The sequence below is a fragment of the Lotus japonicus genome, chromosome 6 (assembly GCF_012489685.1).
Source record: "Lotus japonicus ecotype B-129 chromosome 6, LjGifu_v1.2".
NCBI lineage: Eukaryota > Viridiplantae > Streptophyta > Magnoliopsida > Fabales > Fabaceae > Lotus > Lotus japonicus.
The window spans coordinates 490407-508814 of NC_080046.1; the positions used below are offsets into that span (position 1 = coordinate 490407).

At 37.2% G+C, this 18408-nt stretch overlaps 3 protein-coding genes across 7 annotated transcripts; all 3 read left to right on the forward strand.

Moving 5' to 3' along the window:
- The first annotated feature begins 4579 nt into the window (after positions 1-4579).
- Positions 4580-5272, forward strand: LOC130722787 (uncharacterized). Its single transcript, XM_057573627.1, has one exon. It carries the CDS (start codon positions 4580-4582, stop codon positions 5270-5272), a length of 693 nt encoding a protein of 230 aa, XP_057429610.1.
- A 271-nt stretch (positions 5273-5543) lies between these two features.
- Positions 5544-11336, forward strand: LOC130726732 (snRNA-activating protein complex subunit-like). Of its 4 annotated transcripts, none has more exons than XM_057578030.1 (12): positions 5544-5698; positions 5933-6692; positions 6778-6833; positions 6939-7005; positions 7092-7144; positions 7609-7669; positions 8106-8194; positions 8272-8359; positions 8851-8949; positions 9097-9222; positions 9305-9565; positions 11001-11336. In XM_057578030.1, exons 2-12 carry the CDS (start codon positions 6543-6545, stop codon positions 11283-11285), a joined length of 1335 nt encoding a protein of 444 aa, XP_057434013.1. In that variant the 5' UTR covers positions 5544-5698; positions 5933-6542; the 3' UTR covers positions 11286-11336. The 4 variants fall into 4 exon arrangements, with proteins under 4 accessions (XP_057434013.1, XP_057434016.1, XP_057434014.1 ...); XM_057578033.1 differs by having other exon boundaries at positions 8854-8949; XM_057578031.1 differs by having other exon boundaries at positions 6540-6692.
- Positions 11337-13207: 1871 nt separating this feature from the next.
- Positions 13208-16824, forward strand: LOC130722219 (protein LIKE EARLY STARVATION, chloroplastic). 2 transcript variants are annotated; one of them, XM_057572889.1, is made up of 4 exons: positions 13208-13764; positions 14103-14767; positions 15155-15345; positions 16220-16824. In XM_057572889.1, the coding sequence occupies exons 1-4, from the start codon at positions 13359-13361 to the stop codon at positions 16599-16601; spliced, it is 1644 nt and encodes a 547-aa protein (XP_057428872.1). In that variant the 5' UTR covers positions 13208-13358; the 3' UTR covers positions 16602-16824. The 2 variants fall into 2 exon arrangements, with proteins under 2 accessions (XP_057428872.1, XP_057428871.1); XM_057572888.1 differs by having other exon boundaries at positions 13210-13764; positions 14097-14767.
- Positions 16825-18408: the final 1584 nt, after the last annotated feature.

The following is an 18408-nucleotide window of genomic DNA, read 5'->3' on the forward strand; positions in this document are numbered from 1 at the left end:
TTTTAATGCAGATTTAATCTTGAAAATCATGCGGATTTAATATTGAAAAATAAAATTTTTATATTTTTTATTAGGATGATATGGGGGTGACACTAGGGATGGCAATGGGTAGGATCGAGCACGAGTTTTACAATTACCAAACTCAAACCCAAATCTCAGAACCCAAACCCAAACCCAAACACAAGCTCTTATGGGCGATAAAATAAAATCCATGCCCAAACCCATTGAGTTTCGGATTTACACGAAACCCAAACTCAAATCCATTCCTTACGTGAAATAGCAACCCGATTCAGAACCTACTTTCATCCTCATCCATCACCAAAGTGAGACAACAATAATTTAGAGTTTACTTTCTCAAACATACAAAAGTACAATTAATCATCAAACACTAAGAACAAAGTTTATAAATATATACATGTATGAGAATTTTTTTGTAATTTTATGTTTTGGGTATCTTTGGGTTCGGGTTTGGGCGGGTATGGACATGGATTTAACTAATACCAAACCCAAACCCATAAACTGCTACAGTAACGGGCAAAACCCAAACCCAAACCCAAATCCAATCAACTCGGTTTTTGTCCGTCAAATCGGATCGGGTTCGAGCGGGTACCCATGGGTTTGGGCAAAATTGCCATCCCTAGGTGACACGTGGCAAAACCTTCTAAAAAAACCTTTCTTTAGTATATTATATAGAGATCACAAGAATCAGAAACAAAAAGGGTAAGAAAATAAATTATATCTTCTTACTTGGATCATGAGGTTGAGCATACAATGTTGTTGTACATGTTCTGCTGCTATCAAAAAAGTGTTTGATTCACCTTAGAAGACTCATGGTTGAGAATTTAAGTGTGAATTAAACTCTCACATTAGTTAAAAATGAATGAGTTGAAAATAATATAAGAGATGTGACTCATAAACACATTCACATTAGGGATGGCAATTTTGCCCAAACCCATGGGTACCCGCCTGAACCCGATCCGATTTGACGGGCAAAATCCGAGTTGACTGGATTTGAGTTTGGGTTTGGGTTTGAGTTTTGCCCGTTACTGTAGTCATTTATGGGTTTGAGTTTGGTATTAGTTAAATTCGTGCTCATACCCGCCCAAACCCGAACCCAAAGATACCCGAAACATAAAATTACAAAAAAACCCTCATACATATATATATTTATAAACTTTGTTCTTAGTGTTTGATGATTAATTGTACTTTTGTATGTTTGAAAAAGTAAACTCTAAACTATTGTTGTCTCACTTTAGTGATGGATGAGGATGATGAATAGTATTTGTTTTTTTTCTTTCTTTTTATGAATTTCACTTTTTTTTGATATGAAAGTAAATTCTGGATTGAGTTTCGGGTAAATCCGAAACCCAATGGATTTGGGCATGTATTTCATTTTATCGCCCATAAGGTTTGGGTTTGGGTTCTGGGATTTGGGTTTGAGTTTGGTAATTATAAAACCCGTGCCCGATCCTACCCGTTGTCATCCCTAATTCACATCGTTTTGAATAAGGATGTGTTGTTCAGTTCTATTTAATCATATTCGGTGTTGACTCGTTAGTACAGATAGTTGAGAGATACAAGTTGAAAAAAATAAATATGTTATGTTGCTCCACCACAAGGAATCATAAAAACCAGTGGTATGATCCTAATAATAATATATCAAATGAAATTATTTTGAGATAACATGTTGTAACAAAGTAAAACTTTTTCACTCCTTTTAAATGTTAGAGTCTCACATTGGCTAGAGATGTGGCTAATCAAGTGCTTATAAACGGCCTCAGCTCTTGAGCTGACTTTTAGGTTAGTTAGAGCATCTCCAATGCATGGTTGCTAGTTGGGTTGCTTAAATGCTATTTTGGTGGGTCCAGACTGCCACATAGGATTTAAGCAACTCATAAGCAACTCATGCAGAATTCACTCCAGTCACGATTGCTTAGTTTACTTTTAGTTGGACCCCACTGTACCTCATATATTTATATTTTTTATTTCCACATAAGCATGATTTAAATTTAAATATTAATTAATATTTATAACAATATAATATATTTAAAATTGTACATGGTACCCTAAAAAAAATCAAACCTGATCAAACTGTTTAATGGATTCGGCCAAACGGTCACATTTACCCATATTTAATGGATTTTTGCCACATATATTATTTTTTCTTGCCTCATATTGGACCAAAACAACAGAAGGTATTCACTCAATCTTCTCTCAAAACGACTTATCACTTCCACCAAAAAGAAAAAAAAACGACTTATCACCCACCGTATTCATCAAACTGTTTATTTTTCAATTCAATATTTACTCTCTTCTCACCATTCTCGAAGCTTCTCACACTCTCCATCCATTCAATCAAACCTGATCTTCTCACCTTCTCTCTCAAAGCTTCTTTCTCTCTCACACTCTCCAGATTCACCTTCTCTTCTCACCTGATCTCTCGAAGCCTCCCACCCTCTTCCTCTCCTCTGATAACCGACCGGAGGTTCTCTCTCACTCTCAAACCCAGAAGATCGAAGCCTCCATCCCCTTCCTCTGCTATGAGAAAACCGATCGAAGCCTCCCTCTTCCTCTCCTCTGAAAACCCAGAACGAAGTCAGTGCATGCATGATATGGGTTTCGCACAGATCGAAGTTAGAAGGCACATATCGAAGTCGATTGGAGGTTCCTCCATGGTTTCCTTCACCAAGCCGATTGGAGGCACATATCGAAGTGGATCAGAGGTTCCTTCACAGTATTTTACTTGTAAGCTGCCAGATCAGAGGTTCAGGTGGAGGCATCCGCCAGTTGGAGTTCTTTCAGTGTAGTTTACTGAGTATTTTGTGTATTTTTTTATTGGATTCATGTCAAGTTTCAGGCTTCATTTTTGTAATAAATTTCTTCTTTTTTTTGGATATTTTTTCTTCTGTTTGTGTTTAATCAATTTCCCCCTTCCTGCTCATCCCCTTCAACGATTTGTGTTTCCCTCTTCTTTTAACTGGATTCTGTTGCTGAATGGAGAGAGAGAAAACAATTTTTTAAACCAGACATAAGTTAAGGAGCGTTGCTTAGCTTTTAGATTTTAGGAACGCCACTTCAGCAAGCTCCAATGGAGGCCAAGAATAAGCAACGTTACTTATTTCCTCCAACCAGGTTAAGCAACCTGCGTTGGAGTTGCTCTTAGGTCTCCCTAATTCTAATATGCTATCAAAGTATATCCTAGATCCATTTGTTGACTCCCCATATTTGGGTTACCCGTTTCATTCCACGCTCCAGATGTCCAACATTGGGCGTGAGGGGATGTGTTAAAGTCCCACGTTGACTAGAGGTGTGATTAATCAAGTGTTTATAAATGGTAGTGCAAACTTCAACTTTTGAGCTAGCTTTTGGGTTGAGTTGGGCCTCCCTAATTCTAATAGGGCGCGGGCGTGGAGGCTTGCATGAGGGAGAGAGCATGAGGGAGAGAGAGAGAGGTGCGGATGGGGTGCACAATGTGGAGGCGCTGGAGGTGCGCGGTGGCTGCGAGGGCGTCCGACGACGCTTGAGAGGTGTGGCGGGACTGCAGCGAGAGCGGCTATAAAAGGAAGATGAAGAGAAAAGAAAATTAGGTCAGAAAAAGGAAATGGATCTTGGAGAGACTCTTAGAGAGGTCTAACTCAACTCAAAAGCTAGCTTAAGAGTTGAGGTTTGCACTACCATTAATAAGCACTTGATTAATCATATCTCTAGCCAATGTGAGACTCTAACATTAACTGATAATACTTTATAAAAATAAGTTTTGCAATGAGAAATTTTAAGAAACCTTTCACTTATGTTTGTTGATACATGTAGAAATTAGACTCATCACAATATTATACTTGTTTTTTTATCTTTAAATGTTATAAGCTTAATAAGAAAGTTTCACCTATAGTAATATCAAACAAATATATACCATGCATTGTTACTAAAAAATATAACTGTAATTTCAATAGCAACCATCAAGTTAAGTCTCAATAAACCTTCACCAAACAGATCGTAAATGTCACTTTTTTTTACACGAACTCACTTAGATTTAACATTGGTAGATGTTCTCTACAATCATCAACAAGAGTTTTACTTCATGAAAATAATCAGCCAACAATTATAAATGATGATAATGTCATGCAATCATGAAAAATTTATACAAAGCATAATCTACAAATAGAATTATAATATGGGTTGACTTTCCGACCCAACTCAATCCGCAAAAATTCGGGCTGAATTGAGCTGACCTACTTTTAAGATTTGGGTCCAAAGTCCCAACCCACAAAAAAGTGGACCAAACAAGTTGACCCGACGGGCTAAGCCCATTTTGTCATCTAGTTGTGCATGCATGGTTTTTCATAAATGCAAATCATACTAGAAGAAACCATTTTATGAACCAATTTTCTAAATCAAACTAGTTTTTTATGGACAAACCAAACATGGCGTTTAATAATTCAAATTTGACGCCAGGTTGTAGTTTTTGGGCAGCGGAGAAGGAAACCGAGGAGCTGTTCTTGCAATGCCCTGTAGCTCAGCAAGTATGGTATCAGTCCGCACGGCATCGTTCAGCTCCTTTCGTGATTTCTGGTTGGCGGTAATGGAGCTTCGGGATGACGAGGTGTTAGCAACCGTTCAATCCACCATTTATGCAGTCTGGGAGGCGAGGAACCATCTCTGTTTTCAGCAGCGGGTGCTCGCAATGGCTATTGTTCTTCATCGCGTCGGTAGCTTGATGGAGGAGACCCGTGTTCGTGATCAGATGAGTCAGCCAAGGGTATCGTTGCCTTCGAAATGGAAAAAGCCCCACCCAGGTCTCATTAAATGTAATTTCAATGCATCATTTCACGAGAGTGGACCTTGTGGCTTGGGCATGGTGGCTAGGAATTGTGACGGTGAGGTCATGGCCGCGGCGTGTTCCTTTCCGATCTTTACTATCTCCCCTCTCTTGGCGGAGGCCATGAGCTTGAGGTGGACGATGCAGCTGGCAATTGATCTTGGCTTTCGTCGCATTTGTTTGGAAACTGACTGTTTGCAGCTCTTCAAGGCTTGGAAAGCAAGGGAGGCCGGGCGATCATATTTGAGCACCATTATTCATGACTGTCGTTTATTACTTTATGGTTTTGATGATGTCAACTTTTCTTTTGTTAGACCCACAGGTAATGCTGTTGCGGATTTTTTGGCTAGGAACGCTGAAACCTATGCTAATTTAGTGTGGGTGGAGGAGGTTCCAGTAGCCGCTTTTCCTTTAGTTTTATCTGATGTAATAACTCAGTTGCCAAATGGCTCTTAATGGATTTACAGTTTACTTTAAAAAAAATACAAATTTGACATCATCATTTCAATAAAATTCATAATTCAAGCTAGCAATGATTTAATATTTATATATTAAGTTAAAAATAAATTATTATTTCACTATTTTTATTTATTCATTTTTAAATCTAAATCAAGGCACATTTCAATGAAAGTTATTTTGTATACTACGTATATAAATTTGATTGTTGATTTTAATTATGTTAAAAAGCCATTTTCAGTGTACTAAAACACTAGAGTGTCACTGTTAAAAAAAAAAATACAGTGTCCATATTTCAGCTTCTAAAACCCCAAATTCCCCTAATTTCACCCAATCTCCTTCCCATTCCCGGCCGCTGCTGCTGCGCGACCACCGACGACCACTCCGGTCTCCGGCCACCGCGTCTCTGCTCCCCCAAGCTCTCAGGTAATTTTTCTCTGCAATTATTCGTTTTTCCACTCTGTTTCTGCGTCCTCTCACCTCTGTTTCTTAGTTTCCCTCTCTCTCTCTCATCTCCCAAAGGCTTGTTTCTTCTTCTCCTCTGTTGTTACTGACTTACTGTTGATTTTTCTCCTCTGTTACAACTTACAATCTTCTGTTCCTTCTCCTTTCTTCTCTGTTACTGTTTGCCTAAATCTCTGTTTTCTTTCCCCTTTTTAGTGCTGGTGGGTGTTCCTATGTTTTGCAATGGCAACTGGCATTGGCACTCAACTTGACTACACTACATTGGGATTGGATGATTAGCTATTTAGATTAAATTCTACTCTTTACACTTTATTTTTCATGTCAATTAAAATATGAAGTCTTGAATTTGTCAATGAGAGTATGAGACTTAATATCTATCTAGTTTCTAATATCTATTGAACCTTTGTTATGATATTTGCTATTATATCTATGATATTGAGCCTATATTTGATGATATAAGTTGTTATTAGTTAGCAGAATTTTTATTTGTTGTATTGGATAATTGCATTATGCAGGTTTTTTAATGTGTGTATGTATAATTGTATATATATTATAGATATATATATTTATAATTTTTTTTTAAGACCGCCATGGCATCCGCCATAATTATATGGCGGTATTTTGGCTTTCCGCCATGGACCGCTATAGCATTTATGAGGTTGTCCCCTGTGCACCGCTTGTCAAGATTGGCAATACTGCCTGCTACTGCATGTTCAAGTTTAAGAGTTGAAAACACTGCTACTGCTATCCCATGTTGCAAAAATAACAATATATTTGCTGATTTCTTCAGTTATGTTGACAGGGAATGGAGCCAATAGATTCTTCTTTTCCAGACACGGCAGAATGCGATCTTTCAGTACTAATTCCAAGGGGAGGTCCCATTTATGTTTCCAATATGGTTGGCCCCTCGACTACGGTTCCTCGTTTTGAGGGTTCTTTTCTCTCTGAACTTCAGGTATGCATCTCTCTCTCTCTCCCTCTCTCTCTTTCTCCCCCCCCTCCCCCTGTTTATCCACCTTTCATCTATAATTTATGTGCAGAATCTGGAGGCCGAATTATGTGAAGATTCATCTCAACTCTCTCATCATGATATCTCGTATGCGTTCTTTCTTCCTCTCTACTACTCTTCATTCTTCATAGCTTCTTCATATATATTATTATATCTTTCTCTTTCACAAGTCACTAATTGATGCCTCTACAGTGTTGACGACCTTAAAGTATTTTCAGAGAATGAGTTAATGGATATGGCTTTGAAAGAAGTATTTGAGGTATGATCTTCTTCTTTTATTTTTTTTTGGGTAGTTCTTTGATTTTTACTCTTTTTTTCTTAACTTAAATCAACTTGTTATTACAGGGTAGGGAGAACAACGAAAATCATCCACCACTTTTGAATCAGCCCAATACAGGGTCAGTTACCTTTTTTTTTGTTGGTTTTATTTTCCTTAGATTATTTACTCGGAAATTGAATTGCCCTTACCCCCCTGTTATCTGAGTTTTTTCAATGCAAGGTTCTATAGCTGTCTCAACTATGAGTCAGTCAAGCCATATTGCTCATAACAATATGAAAAGTATGTCGCAAAAAATGAACATATCGTGTCAATTTTATTTAGCTGCCTGCTTCACTTATTTTGTTTCTATTCTCTCCTAGAAACTTTTCAGATGTGGTTGTGATTATATGTACAGATGAACTTTTATTAAAAGTTAGAGAATTTTATAGTTGCACTAGGCTTGTTTTTAATTCATCATTGTTAATGCATTTACTGGGGGCGAACAATGATGAAGTTAGTGCATCCCTATCACTCTCTTATTCTATCTCAACTTCCCTTTGCTTTGAACAAATTAACGAAAGGAATTCTGTTTTGATTTGGTAGCAGGTGTCATGTGAAGAACTCCAGGAAAAAGAAAAGGGGAACAAATAACTCCATTCTTGACGTAATGCAACTGTCTATAAACATTTATGTTTCCCTATAAATATTTAATGCATACATTCAATATCTTCCTCTTGTCAATTAATACCTCAGACATGAAGGTTTATTACATGTCTTCCAACTTGAAAATTGACCTTTCTAAAATATGAGTTTAACAGTTTATCTAGGTTTATGAAGAAAACTATATTGTTCAAGTACAAAATAAATCATTCTGATTTCTGTCACATGATCGAGTTGGCTATTACGCTAGATTAGTTTGATGGTGTGAACAGTTAGAAGCTGTGTCACAAAAGACTTTGAGATGAATGTGTGCCTTAACCTGTTTAGACCATTCAGTTATGAAATCATGTTTAGCATTAAATGTGTAGCCAAATTTTCTGGATACCATCCTTGTAGTTTTTTTGGTGGTAACATTTCTCTTATATTTGATAAATTTCCAGAGTGATTGTATGGACAAGGTGGAGCAAATTGTGACAATCAAACAAAAGCAGGAAGAAGACATGGCGGCAGCTAGACTTCATTCATTTAAGTTGGTATTATAAATATTTTTGTGATTATTCTATTTTATATATATGATCTGATTTAGGTGTATTGTCTTTGGTTTAGTCCTGTTTGTAGGACCAATGAATCTGCGTGCAAATCATTAGGTACTGAAAGGATGATGGCTCTAAGGTCTATAAGTTCTTCCAGAAAGGTTTCCTGAACTTGTTATCTGATTATTGCTGCATAAAAAATCGTATGATTCTATTTGAAGCACTTCAATGATTTATCCTACTTTTCGATAAGTTCAAGCAATTATTACAGTTGTAGCCTTTTTATGTATGCCTTCTGAATTTGGCTTTCTGCATTGCTTGTCTACATCACTTTCTTAGTTTGATTGAACATTTATTTGAAAATTCTTTTGAAGTGAAGAAATTGACATTTAAAATTATTCAGGAGTTACTTAAGGGCTCCTTCTATTGGGAATGCACAATTGTTTCTTCTTTTTGTATCCATATGAACTTTCATGTGGTTGACTACTAGTCTACTACCATTAGTTGGTTTTGTGCAAAGTTGGTAATGGGACTTTCAGGATTCTCTCACCACTCTCTGTTATAGATATTTTCCTACCAGAATTGAAATTGTATGCATTTCCTCTCTCTTTCATGTCTATATTCGAAATCATTATTCTTATGTAATGTTTAGCAGGTCAACTCTGGGGGCCTTCAGGAACACACACCTGTGCAATACCCAGAAGTTGTTCTATCTGTGGAGATTTACCATAATGTTCGAAAGGGTCTCAAGGTATTCAATGCTGCGCTGATGCTAATGAGAATATATTTCAATATCTAGTTTCTATAATGTATCTTGTATAACTACCATCAAATATGCGATTTACAAGTGGGACCTCTCATTTCTTTTTTTCTTTTCCCCCCCTTTTTTTTTGGGTAGACCCAAGAGTTGTTAGTTCTTGGAAGGCAGACCTTAACTGCTTCGAGGGACAAGATCTTTTGCTCAATGGACCAGGTGATGCAAAAAGCAGGGCAGCATGATCCTTCTGGTTTTTTTCTCATCGAGGTATGCATTATTGCTTGCTCCTGTATTGAGGTGATTATTCCTTCATCAAATCTGACAAAATGCTTCTTCTTTCTTCTTGTAGGATGTATTTTACACTGATTTGAGGGATCCATCTGCTATTGATTTAACTAGACCTATACTAGATTGGGTCCAAAACTCCAAGGAGGAGGCGCAAAAGAAATGGGAATATATTATAACTGGGGAACTAAAGCAGAAACAAAAAGCAATCATGGGCACAGTATCTGCACCACGCATGCCTCATTTCAGTTCCATTGAGATGCACAAGATACGTTTTTGTGACTTAAGCTTTCGACTTGGTGCTGGATACCTGTATTGTCATCAGGTACTTATTTTTTCATATCTATTATTTATGGTTTGGTTGTTACCTTCTTTATATTTTCTATTTTTTGTTTAATTTTTCTTTCAAGGCAGGGGCGGATCCAGACATTATATATTGTTGTGGCTAAATATAAAAGAAATTTTAGGCTAAAATATAAAGTAGAAATTATATTAGGTAGCAAGCAAGAAGTAGCTATAATCTCACATGAAAAGCACAAAAGTTTATTCAACCATGAAAAGTTAAGACTAATTTGTGCAGTAAAAAGGACAAATTTTGCTTTTTTGGGAGAAAACATTACAATGCTGCTGATTTAACATTCCAAAATTTGTGGGCACGAATCAACAATCAAAACAGAAAAACCCATCAGCAAAAACAAACGGAGGTAGCTCCAAACCCAACATGGTTCCATCAAAGAACTCAGATCCGCTGAGTTCACAAGCAAAAATTCTCACCGAAAAAGTAGATCCAACTCAACGCGTGCAACAAGTTCATAAACCAAAAAAATTCTTTGAAAATTGAAAATTAAAAAAAATAGAAATAGGAAAAGATCATCCAATATGAATTCTGTGTAGCGTAGTAAGGTGAATTACGAAGTTTATTTACCTAAGAGACAATGAATCAATTGAATTTCCTCTTGAATTGTGGTTGATTGGTGCGGTGATCAGGGTTATCCATGCGATTAGAAATTTAGGAAGGTGAAGATTGGTAGGTTTTCAATTTTTGCGGAAAAATGTTTTAAAAGTTGATGAATGCCGAAAGCAGCAATGGAAGAAAGAAAGAAAGAAAAACCGCGTTCTATTTGATGTTAAACGTGAATTTTGGTTTTTTACTTATTAAGATATGGCAGCGCTTCAACCGTTGCCATACATTAACACAAAACTTTTAGCAGCGGATGCCAAACCGCCGCTATATACGATATTTAAAAAAAAAAAAAAACTCAAAATCCGGTTTGGCTAAAGCCACACATAGCCTACACATGGGTCCGCCCATGTTTCAAGGGGAAGTTGGGCGAGATTGTCTAATTTTTACAACAGTAGAATGCCTTTCAAATTTAAAGAGAAAACTTATAATAGTTTGATTTGGCCTCCATGGCCAATGCTAGATGTAGGTTTCCTTAAGTGAGTATCTTTAGTGACTATGCAAAGATGAATTAAGGTGATACAAGGAAATAATTGAATATAAGCCCTGGTATTGGGTTAACAGCGGAAGAATTTCTAAACCCAGAACCTATTTCTCTGCACTATTTACATTGGTAGAGGAGCTAATGATTCAATTACAAAAGCATGAAACCATCAATGATTGATGTATAAGATTAAAAGGATCGAGATAGATTATTGTTTTTTCTTCTTCGTATGTATAAAATTTGAGTGTGTGATGCACTCCTAGTTGTCAGAACTTGGAATGTTTAATGTGGTATGTTCTCTGTCTATACCTGCAGGGTGAATGCAGCCATACCTTAGTGGTACGAGATATGAGGTTAATGCATCCTGATGATGTGAACAATCGGGCTGTTTATCCAAGAGTCACTTTTCAACTAAAAATGCGTTTTCAGAAATGTAGGGTTTGCAAGATATTCAGAGCTACAAAGGTCACAGTTGATGACAGATGGACATCAGAAAACCCTTGTTACTTTTGTGATGACTGTTTTGCCCTACTTCACCTAGCAGAGGATGGCTCTCCATTGTATACTGAGTACTTAGAGTATAATTATCACCATGATTAATTGTTGCTAGTTTTGGAACTATTAATCTAAATGTCTATAATCTCTTCCCAAGACTCCCATTGAAAATTACTTCTCAATTTTTACTCGAATTCTGTACATTTTGGCGGGTGAAATATGTCAGATGCTGACTGGAAGGGAGGTGCTTGTTTGTTTATCTACAACTTGTTTGTTAGGGCACAAATTTTGGATCTATTGCGATAAAAGTAAATCGAAAGAGAATTATTTTATACTGTGCCAAAAAACTTCAAGCCTATGATTCTTTTAAGAAAAGATAAGAATATGAGAATATAAGAATATGAAAATGTAGAGACTTGGTCTAATGTTTTGACTTCTTTGCATGGGCGGACCCATGTGTAGGCTATGTGTGGCTTTAGCCACACCGGATTTTGAGTTTTTTTTTTTTAAATATCGTATATAGCGGCGGTTTGGCATCCGCTGCTAAAAGTTTTGTGTTAATGTATGGCAACGGTTGAAGCGCCGCCATATCTTAATAAGTAAAAAACCAAAATTCACGTTTAACATCAAATTAGAACGCGGTTTTTCTTTCTTTCTTTCTTCCATTGCTGCTTTCGGCATTCATCAACTTTTAAAACATTTTTCCGCAAAAATTGAAAACCTACCAATCTTCACCTTCCTAAATTTCTAATCGCATGGATAACCCTGATCACCGCACCAATCAACCACAATTCAAGAGGAAATTCAATTGATTCATTGTCTCTTAGGTAAATAAACTTCGTAATTCACCTTACTACACTACACAGAATTCATATTGGATGATCTTTTCCTATTTCTATTTTTTTTAATTTTCAATTTTCAAAGAATTTTTTTGGTTTATGAACTTGTTGCACGCGTTGAGTTGGATCTACTTTTTCGGTGAGAATTTTTGCTTGTGAACTTAGCAGATCTGAGTTCTTTGATGAAATCATGTCATGTTGGGTTTGGAGCTACCTCCGTTTGTTTTTGCTGATGAGTTTTTCTGTTTTGATTGTTGATTCGTGCCCACAAATTTTGGAATGTTAAATCAGCAGCATTGTAGTGTTTTCTCCCAAAAAAGCAAAATTTGTCCTTTTTACTGCACAAATTAGTCTTAACTTTTCATGGTTGAATAAACTTTTGTGCTTTTCATGTGAGATTATAGCTACTTCTTGCTTGCTACCTAATATAATTTCTACTTTGTATTTTAGCCTAAAATTTCTTTTATATTTAGCCACACCAATATATAATGTCTGGATCCGCCTCTGCTTCTTTGATGTTACTTTTGGAAGGTAGCTGATCACCTGGCTAGGCGGTCAGGGGAGTTTCGCAATTCGGTTTGGATTGAGGAAATTCCCCCTGCGTTTGAGTCTTCTGTTATGGATGATGTAATGAAATCTGTGCCTTCTTGTTTATTCGTTGAATGACACTGTTTTAAAAAAATTAAATATGCACATTGATCATTTTTATAAGAACGAAACTTTATGGTGTATTAATTATATTTTTGACAACAATATTCTTATTTAATTGGTTTTTTTTCCCCTTTTTCCACTATGCAGCTCATTAATAAGAAGAATTGAGAAAAATGGATTGAAGTAATTTTGGAAAGTTTACATAAATTTGTTTCAGCCCCAGAAAAATGGATTGAAGTAATGCTCAGATCCAAGGTTCAAATGCACTAAAATGACATACATTTAAGAAACAGGATGATCGGCACAAAGTAATTTTCATTTGGGAATTTTGGATACTTGTATTTCTCTCAAATTTTCAGCTATTGTACTTTGTATTAGACAATTTGATTCTCTTTTGTAGATGTGATGAGGAAGAAATGAAGAATCTGGTCGGTTAGTCAAGGACTAACAACTAACCATTAATAAACAAAGCAAAGCAAACTCTAGAAAAGTTCCGGTCTCTTTTCAAGAAGAAACATTACTAAACAACCCTCCCTCGTGACCCTTATTCACAATCTTGCCATTGATCTGTTTCACTCCACAGTGAGTCCACACACCATTTCGCACCACAAAAAGCGCCATTTTCACCATTCCCACTGCTCACACTCCGATCAACTTCACTTGGTTGTTCTGCAATCCTCTCCTCTCCATGAATCTCGGAATCTGCGCCGCCGTTGCACCATCCCGATCGCCGCACCTTCTCCGTCGACAACAACCGAGAAACAGAGGACAATGGGTCACTGTGACTGTGAGAGTGACGGCGAGCTCCTCCTCGTCGTACCTTGATATGTGGAAGAAGGCGGTGGACAGAGACAGAAAGACCTCTCAATTCAACAAAATCGCCGCTTCTGCACCTGTGGAGAATGTTGATCATAGCCACGATTTGGAGAAGAAAACCGACGAGTTCCACAAGCTTCTCCATGTTTCCACCCAAGAGCGCGACAGGATTCAGAGGATGCAGGTCATTGATCGTGCCGCTGCCGCCATCTCCGCCGCCAAGGCCATTCTCAACGAATCTAATACCAGTGCCACCGCTTCCACCCAGTATCAACATGGTACCTCATTGCTACAACTCATCATTCTAGGGTTTTCGGTTAGTAAATTCAACATTTTTATGGACAGTAATTAATTAGCTTAGTTTGCTCATAAATTTAATTTCATAATTTATAGCATGTTTGGATCAACTGATATTTTCTCAGAATCAATTCAAGTACTCAGAAGCTACTCGATCAAGCTTCTTCCAATAATTAATTTTGGCTTTGGAATGAATTGAACAAGTATTTCTAAAAATGTTATTAGATATAAGAAAAAAAATGGAAAGTGTGCGTGGAAGGAAGATGTTAATTGTTGTTGTATTCATGTTTTGCTTTCTGTTCATTTTGGGTAGAATCAGGTTCAGGAACGCAGAGTGGGAGTGTTTTAGTGCCAGAGTCGTCGGAACCTCCGAGAAATGCTATCCCAGGCCCGGATTTTTGGTCCTGGACACCGCCGCCACTTGATGGTGATGTTCCTTCAGATGGTTCCAGTGGATTGAAGTTAGATACCAAGTCTTCTGTTCATTCGACCTTACCCAATCCGGTTGCGGAGAGGGAAAGGTCGCCCCAATCTCTCTCCATTCCATTTGAGAGTTTACTTTCTCAGAGCAAAGATAGTCCTCATACTCTTCCACCCTTTCAGTCATCATTAGAGCTGGAAGCTGCAGCTTCAAACCTTGAGTCGCCTTCCTTAGAAGAGGAGCAGAGTCGCGGTGCATTGTCTTCTGGCCATGCGGCAGATGCAGTTCGTGCCCTTAGTGAGGCTGACAAATCTTCACCTATTGGAGTGAGTCCAGATGGATTGAGATGGTGGAAAGAATCAGGAATTGAGCAAAGACCTGATGGGGTGATTTGCAGATGGACAATGACCAGAGGTGTTAGTGCTGATAAAGCTGTTGAGTGGCAAGAGAAGTTCTGGGAGGCTTCTGATGAAGTTGGCTATAAAGAACTTGGTTCTGAGAAATCTGGACGTGATGCAAGTGGAAACGTTTGGCATGAATTTTGGAGAGAATCCATGCATGAGGTAAGCAGTATTTCATACATTCTAATTTGCATGTATTAACATACCTTTCTTACGAAATCATGTCTTTTAAACGTTTGCCATGAATTTTGGAGAGAATCCATGCATCAGGTAAGCAATCTTTCATACATTCTAATATGCATTTATTAAACGCCTTTCTTGCTAAATCATGTCTTATGTCATGCCCTCATTAGCACATTTATTCTGGTTTGAAATTGGGCGCCTGTTTTATAAGCTCTTTATAATTGGTTTTAATTCAAAGTGTTCCTTGCCAACTGCAAATGCATTAGCTGTACCTGTTGACTCATCACTTGTCAATCTGACCTATGATATCTTGGACAAAAACTAGTATTTTAATAAAATTGCTCTGAGTATGATTTTCGCTGGCAGGAAAATGGTCTAATGCATATGGAGAAAACTGCAGACAAGTGGGGAAGTAACGGTCAAGGTAATGAGTGGCAGGAAAAATGGTGGGAGCGCTACAATGCCTCTGGTCAAGCAGAGAAATGGGCGCACAAGTGGTGCAGTATTGACCCAAACACACCCCTTGAAGCTGGGCACGCTCATGTTTGGCATGAAAGGTAAGAACAGTTTAGAAATGGATTAGAACTTAGTTTTAACCCTCTTTTCACAGCCCTCATTCTTTTAAATGTTTAATGATCATTCAAAGCTTACTTTTGTTTAAGATTTCTTTGATTGTAAACAAACAGGACTTTGCAGAAATTTCAAAAGCATTTAGTAAACAGAGCTCAAGATTTTGTCACCTCTAATGCTGGATTGTATTGGAAAAAATTTACAAAACAAACAGGATATAAGCTGTAACTTTATGAAACAGACTAAATTATATGAAACTCAATTCATGTTACTTACTCATGCTATCAAACCAAATATATTCTAGTCTGCACTATATTTATATGAAAACAAGGAAATAAAGTAATAATAGCTACTCTTCAAGGTATGATGTCATCAGAGCATTTTATCAAATTATACATGCATTATCCAAATATGATGCTCTATTGCTTTATGTGTTTTGTTTATTTTTGAAGTATAATTCTCTCATGTGATATATCGGTGAAAGGCTGTGATATGAGAAACCTTTATTCTTTGCTTGTATTCAGTTCTGCTCAGTGTGACTTACCACCATGTATGTCATTTTGAGTTTAGCTTGTTGGATTCAACCATTATATCTTGTTGTACTCTATATTTATTTTATTCTTTGCTTGTATACATGCATGTCATTTTGAGAATTCCCATTTCTTACCTCCATTTTGCTTCAAAACCTTCCTTAAGATTGTGATGAATGCAAATGGCTTTCTCGGAAAGAAATTGTGAGGAGTGAATGAACCTAATTTATCTGAATATTCTAAATAATAAGAAGTGACAGCTTGGTATACTTTTTAATCTTTATGTTATATTTTTATCCCTCCTGGTTTAAGTGTTCTGTGCCTCTGCCAGGTGGGGTGAAACATATGACGGATATGGGGGCAGCACAAAATACACTGACAAATGGGCAGAGCGCTCACAGGATGGTGGATGGGAGAAATGGGGTGATAAATGGGATGAAAATTTTGATCTAAATGGCCATGGCATCAAGCAGGGGGAGACCTGGTGGGAAGGTAAGCATGGAGAGCGCTGGAACCGAACTTGGGGTGAGCAACACAATGGTTCTGGATGGGTTCACAAGTACGGGAAGAGCAGTAGTGGGGAGCACTGGGACACACATGAAGGGCAGGATACATGGTATGAGAGATTCCCTCATTTTGGTTTCTTCCACTGCTATGAAAACTCAGTCCAGCTCAGGGAGGTTCCAAAACCATCTGAAATACAGGACTCCTAATTTGCCGAAATCATATGAAATATGGAGGTCTTTAATCACCTTCAACCCCACCAATCCCATATTTAATATTCATATGTCATTGTAATGTAACCTGGATATAGTATTAGGCTAACTAGTAGGATGATCATATCAAGCTCTTGTGGAAGTGTAAGGAATGAATAGTGTGTTGTTCCTTCTTGTCAGCACAAGAGCAGCATATACATATATACTTCTTTCATTTTTATTTTTTTTGGGTAGAATTTTGTGTGTTCTTTTTTTCTCTGTGGCTCTAAGCCTTTATCTGAAGTGTTTAAGGTTGTTTGGGTGCTAAAGATCTGTAGAGTTGGAACTTTGGTTTCTAGTAGGATGGTTAATATGAATGTGCGATGAGTGAAAATAGAAATTAGAAGTGAAAGAAAAAATTAAAAAGCGAAAATATCAGAATTTGTTTATTTTCTATTTCTATTTTTTGTTTTTAGTTTTAAATGCAAATATGCTTCTATCTCTGCACTCCAGGGTCAATTTTGTTTGGCTTGTGGAGTTGCTCAATTAAATTTCCTATTTGACTTCCTGACATTTTCAAAAGCTTCAACTTAAAAGAGGATTTCTCATAGGATTGTTGTCATTGTCATTCTCTCATTCGATTAATTGTTTCGATTGACCTTACTGTATTACTTACTGTCTAGCATGCTCTTCCTTACTTTCTTTTTCCTCCCTAGCTTGAAGGAGGGAAAGGCTCACCCCTAAAACTAGATGGCAGAAGAGATTGAAAACAAAAATAAAAGAAAAACAAGTATATAATCACTAGACAGTGGAGATGGTTTGTCCTGGCTGGTGAATTGAATATTTGCTGCCCTGCTACATCCCAGGTTCTAGGCTCTTCTGTTAGAAACATCTTGAGATATGAATCCTTCTATGGAAATATCCCTTGAGGATGTTGTGGAGTGTTGTTCGGGTCGTGGACTTGGACCAGGTTAACCCTGATCCTTTGTTTGGGTTGAGTTGATCCGTCATCAATAGAGTACATGGGCTGTGTGCAATGATGCCCAAGTGTTTATGGATTGGACATTGGAGGCCCAAGTCTGAACAAGTATTGTCATAATATGCTGAGATATGATGGAACATACTCTGTTCTAATACCTAAAGAGAAGATTTCATTGATGCAGTCTCATATTGCCTTAGATTTGACTAAGGGAATTAAAGTGACTATCATGAGAAATGCTGATAATTGGCCATAATAATACCATTATAATTGTGTTATTCTCCATGATAAGATGAGAAATCCTAATCCTACATGAAGCAAAGAAAATCAAGGCATGCACTGTACTTCTAGAGTATTGACTTGACTCCTTCCATTGAGAATATATTCTCCACACGCACGCACGTGGCAATTAACACAAGACGTGTTATTTTTTTCCCTTCACAAAGCGCGTTGACAGTGAACTATGAATTCCAAACTTAAATACTACTAGTACTACAATACTTTATGAGAGTTTAAAGAAAGAAAGGTGCATTTTTTTGTTTTCTAAATTCTAATCCTCTCTTCTTCTGGGTCTTTTCTGGTGGAAGCAAATTAAACCAGCGTGGTCTTTGGGTGGTGTTGAAATTAGAAAGTAGATGGTGAAAACAGAGGACTCTCCACAAAGTCCACACCATACCAATTAATGCCTTTGGTCCCCTAAATATCAAACCCTTCCAGCTGTCTAATTATATTATTCAAACCAAATAAGTATGTGAAAATATTATACAAACAACAACACCATTTAAATCTTCATACCCCACTTTAATTCACTCTATTCTATTTGGATAGAGATCAAATTCAAGGGGT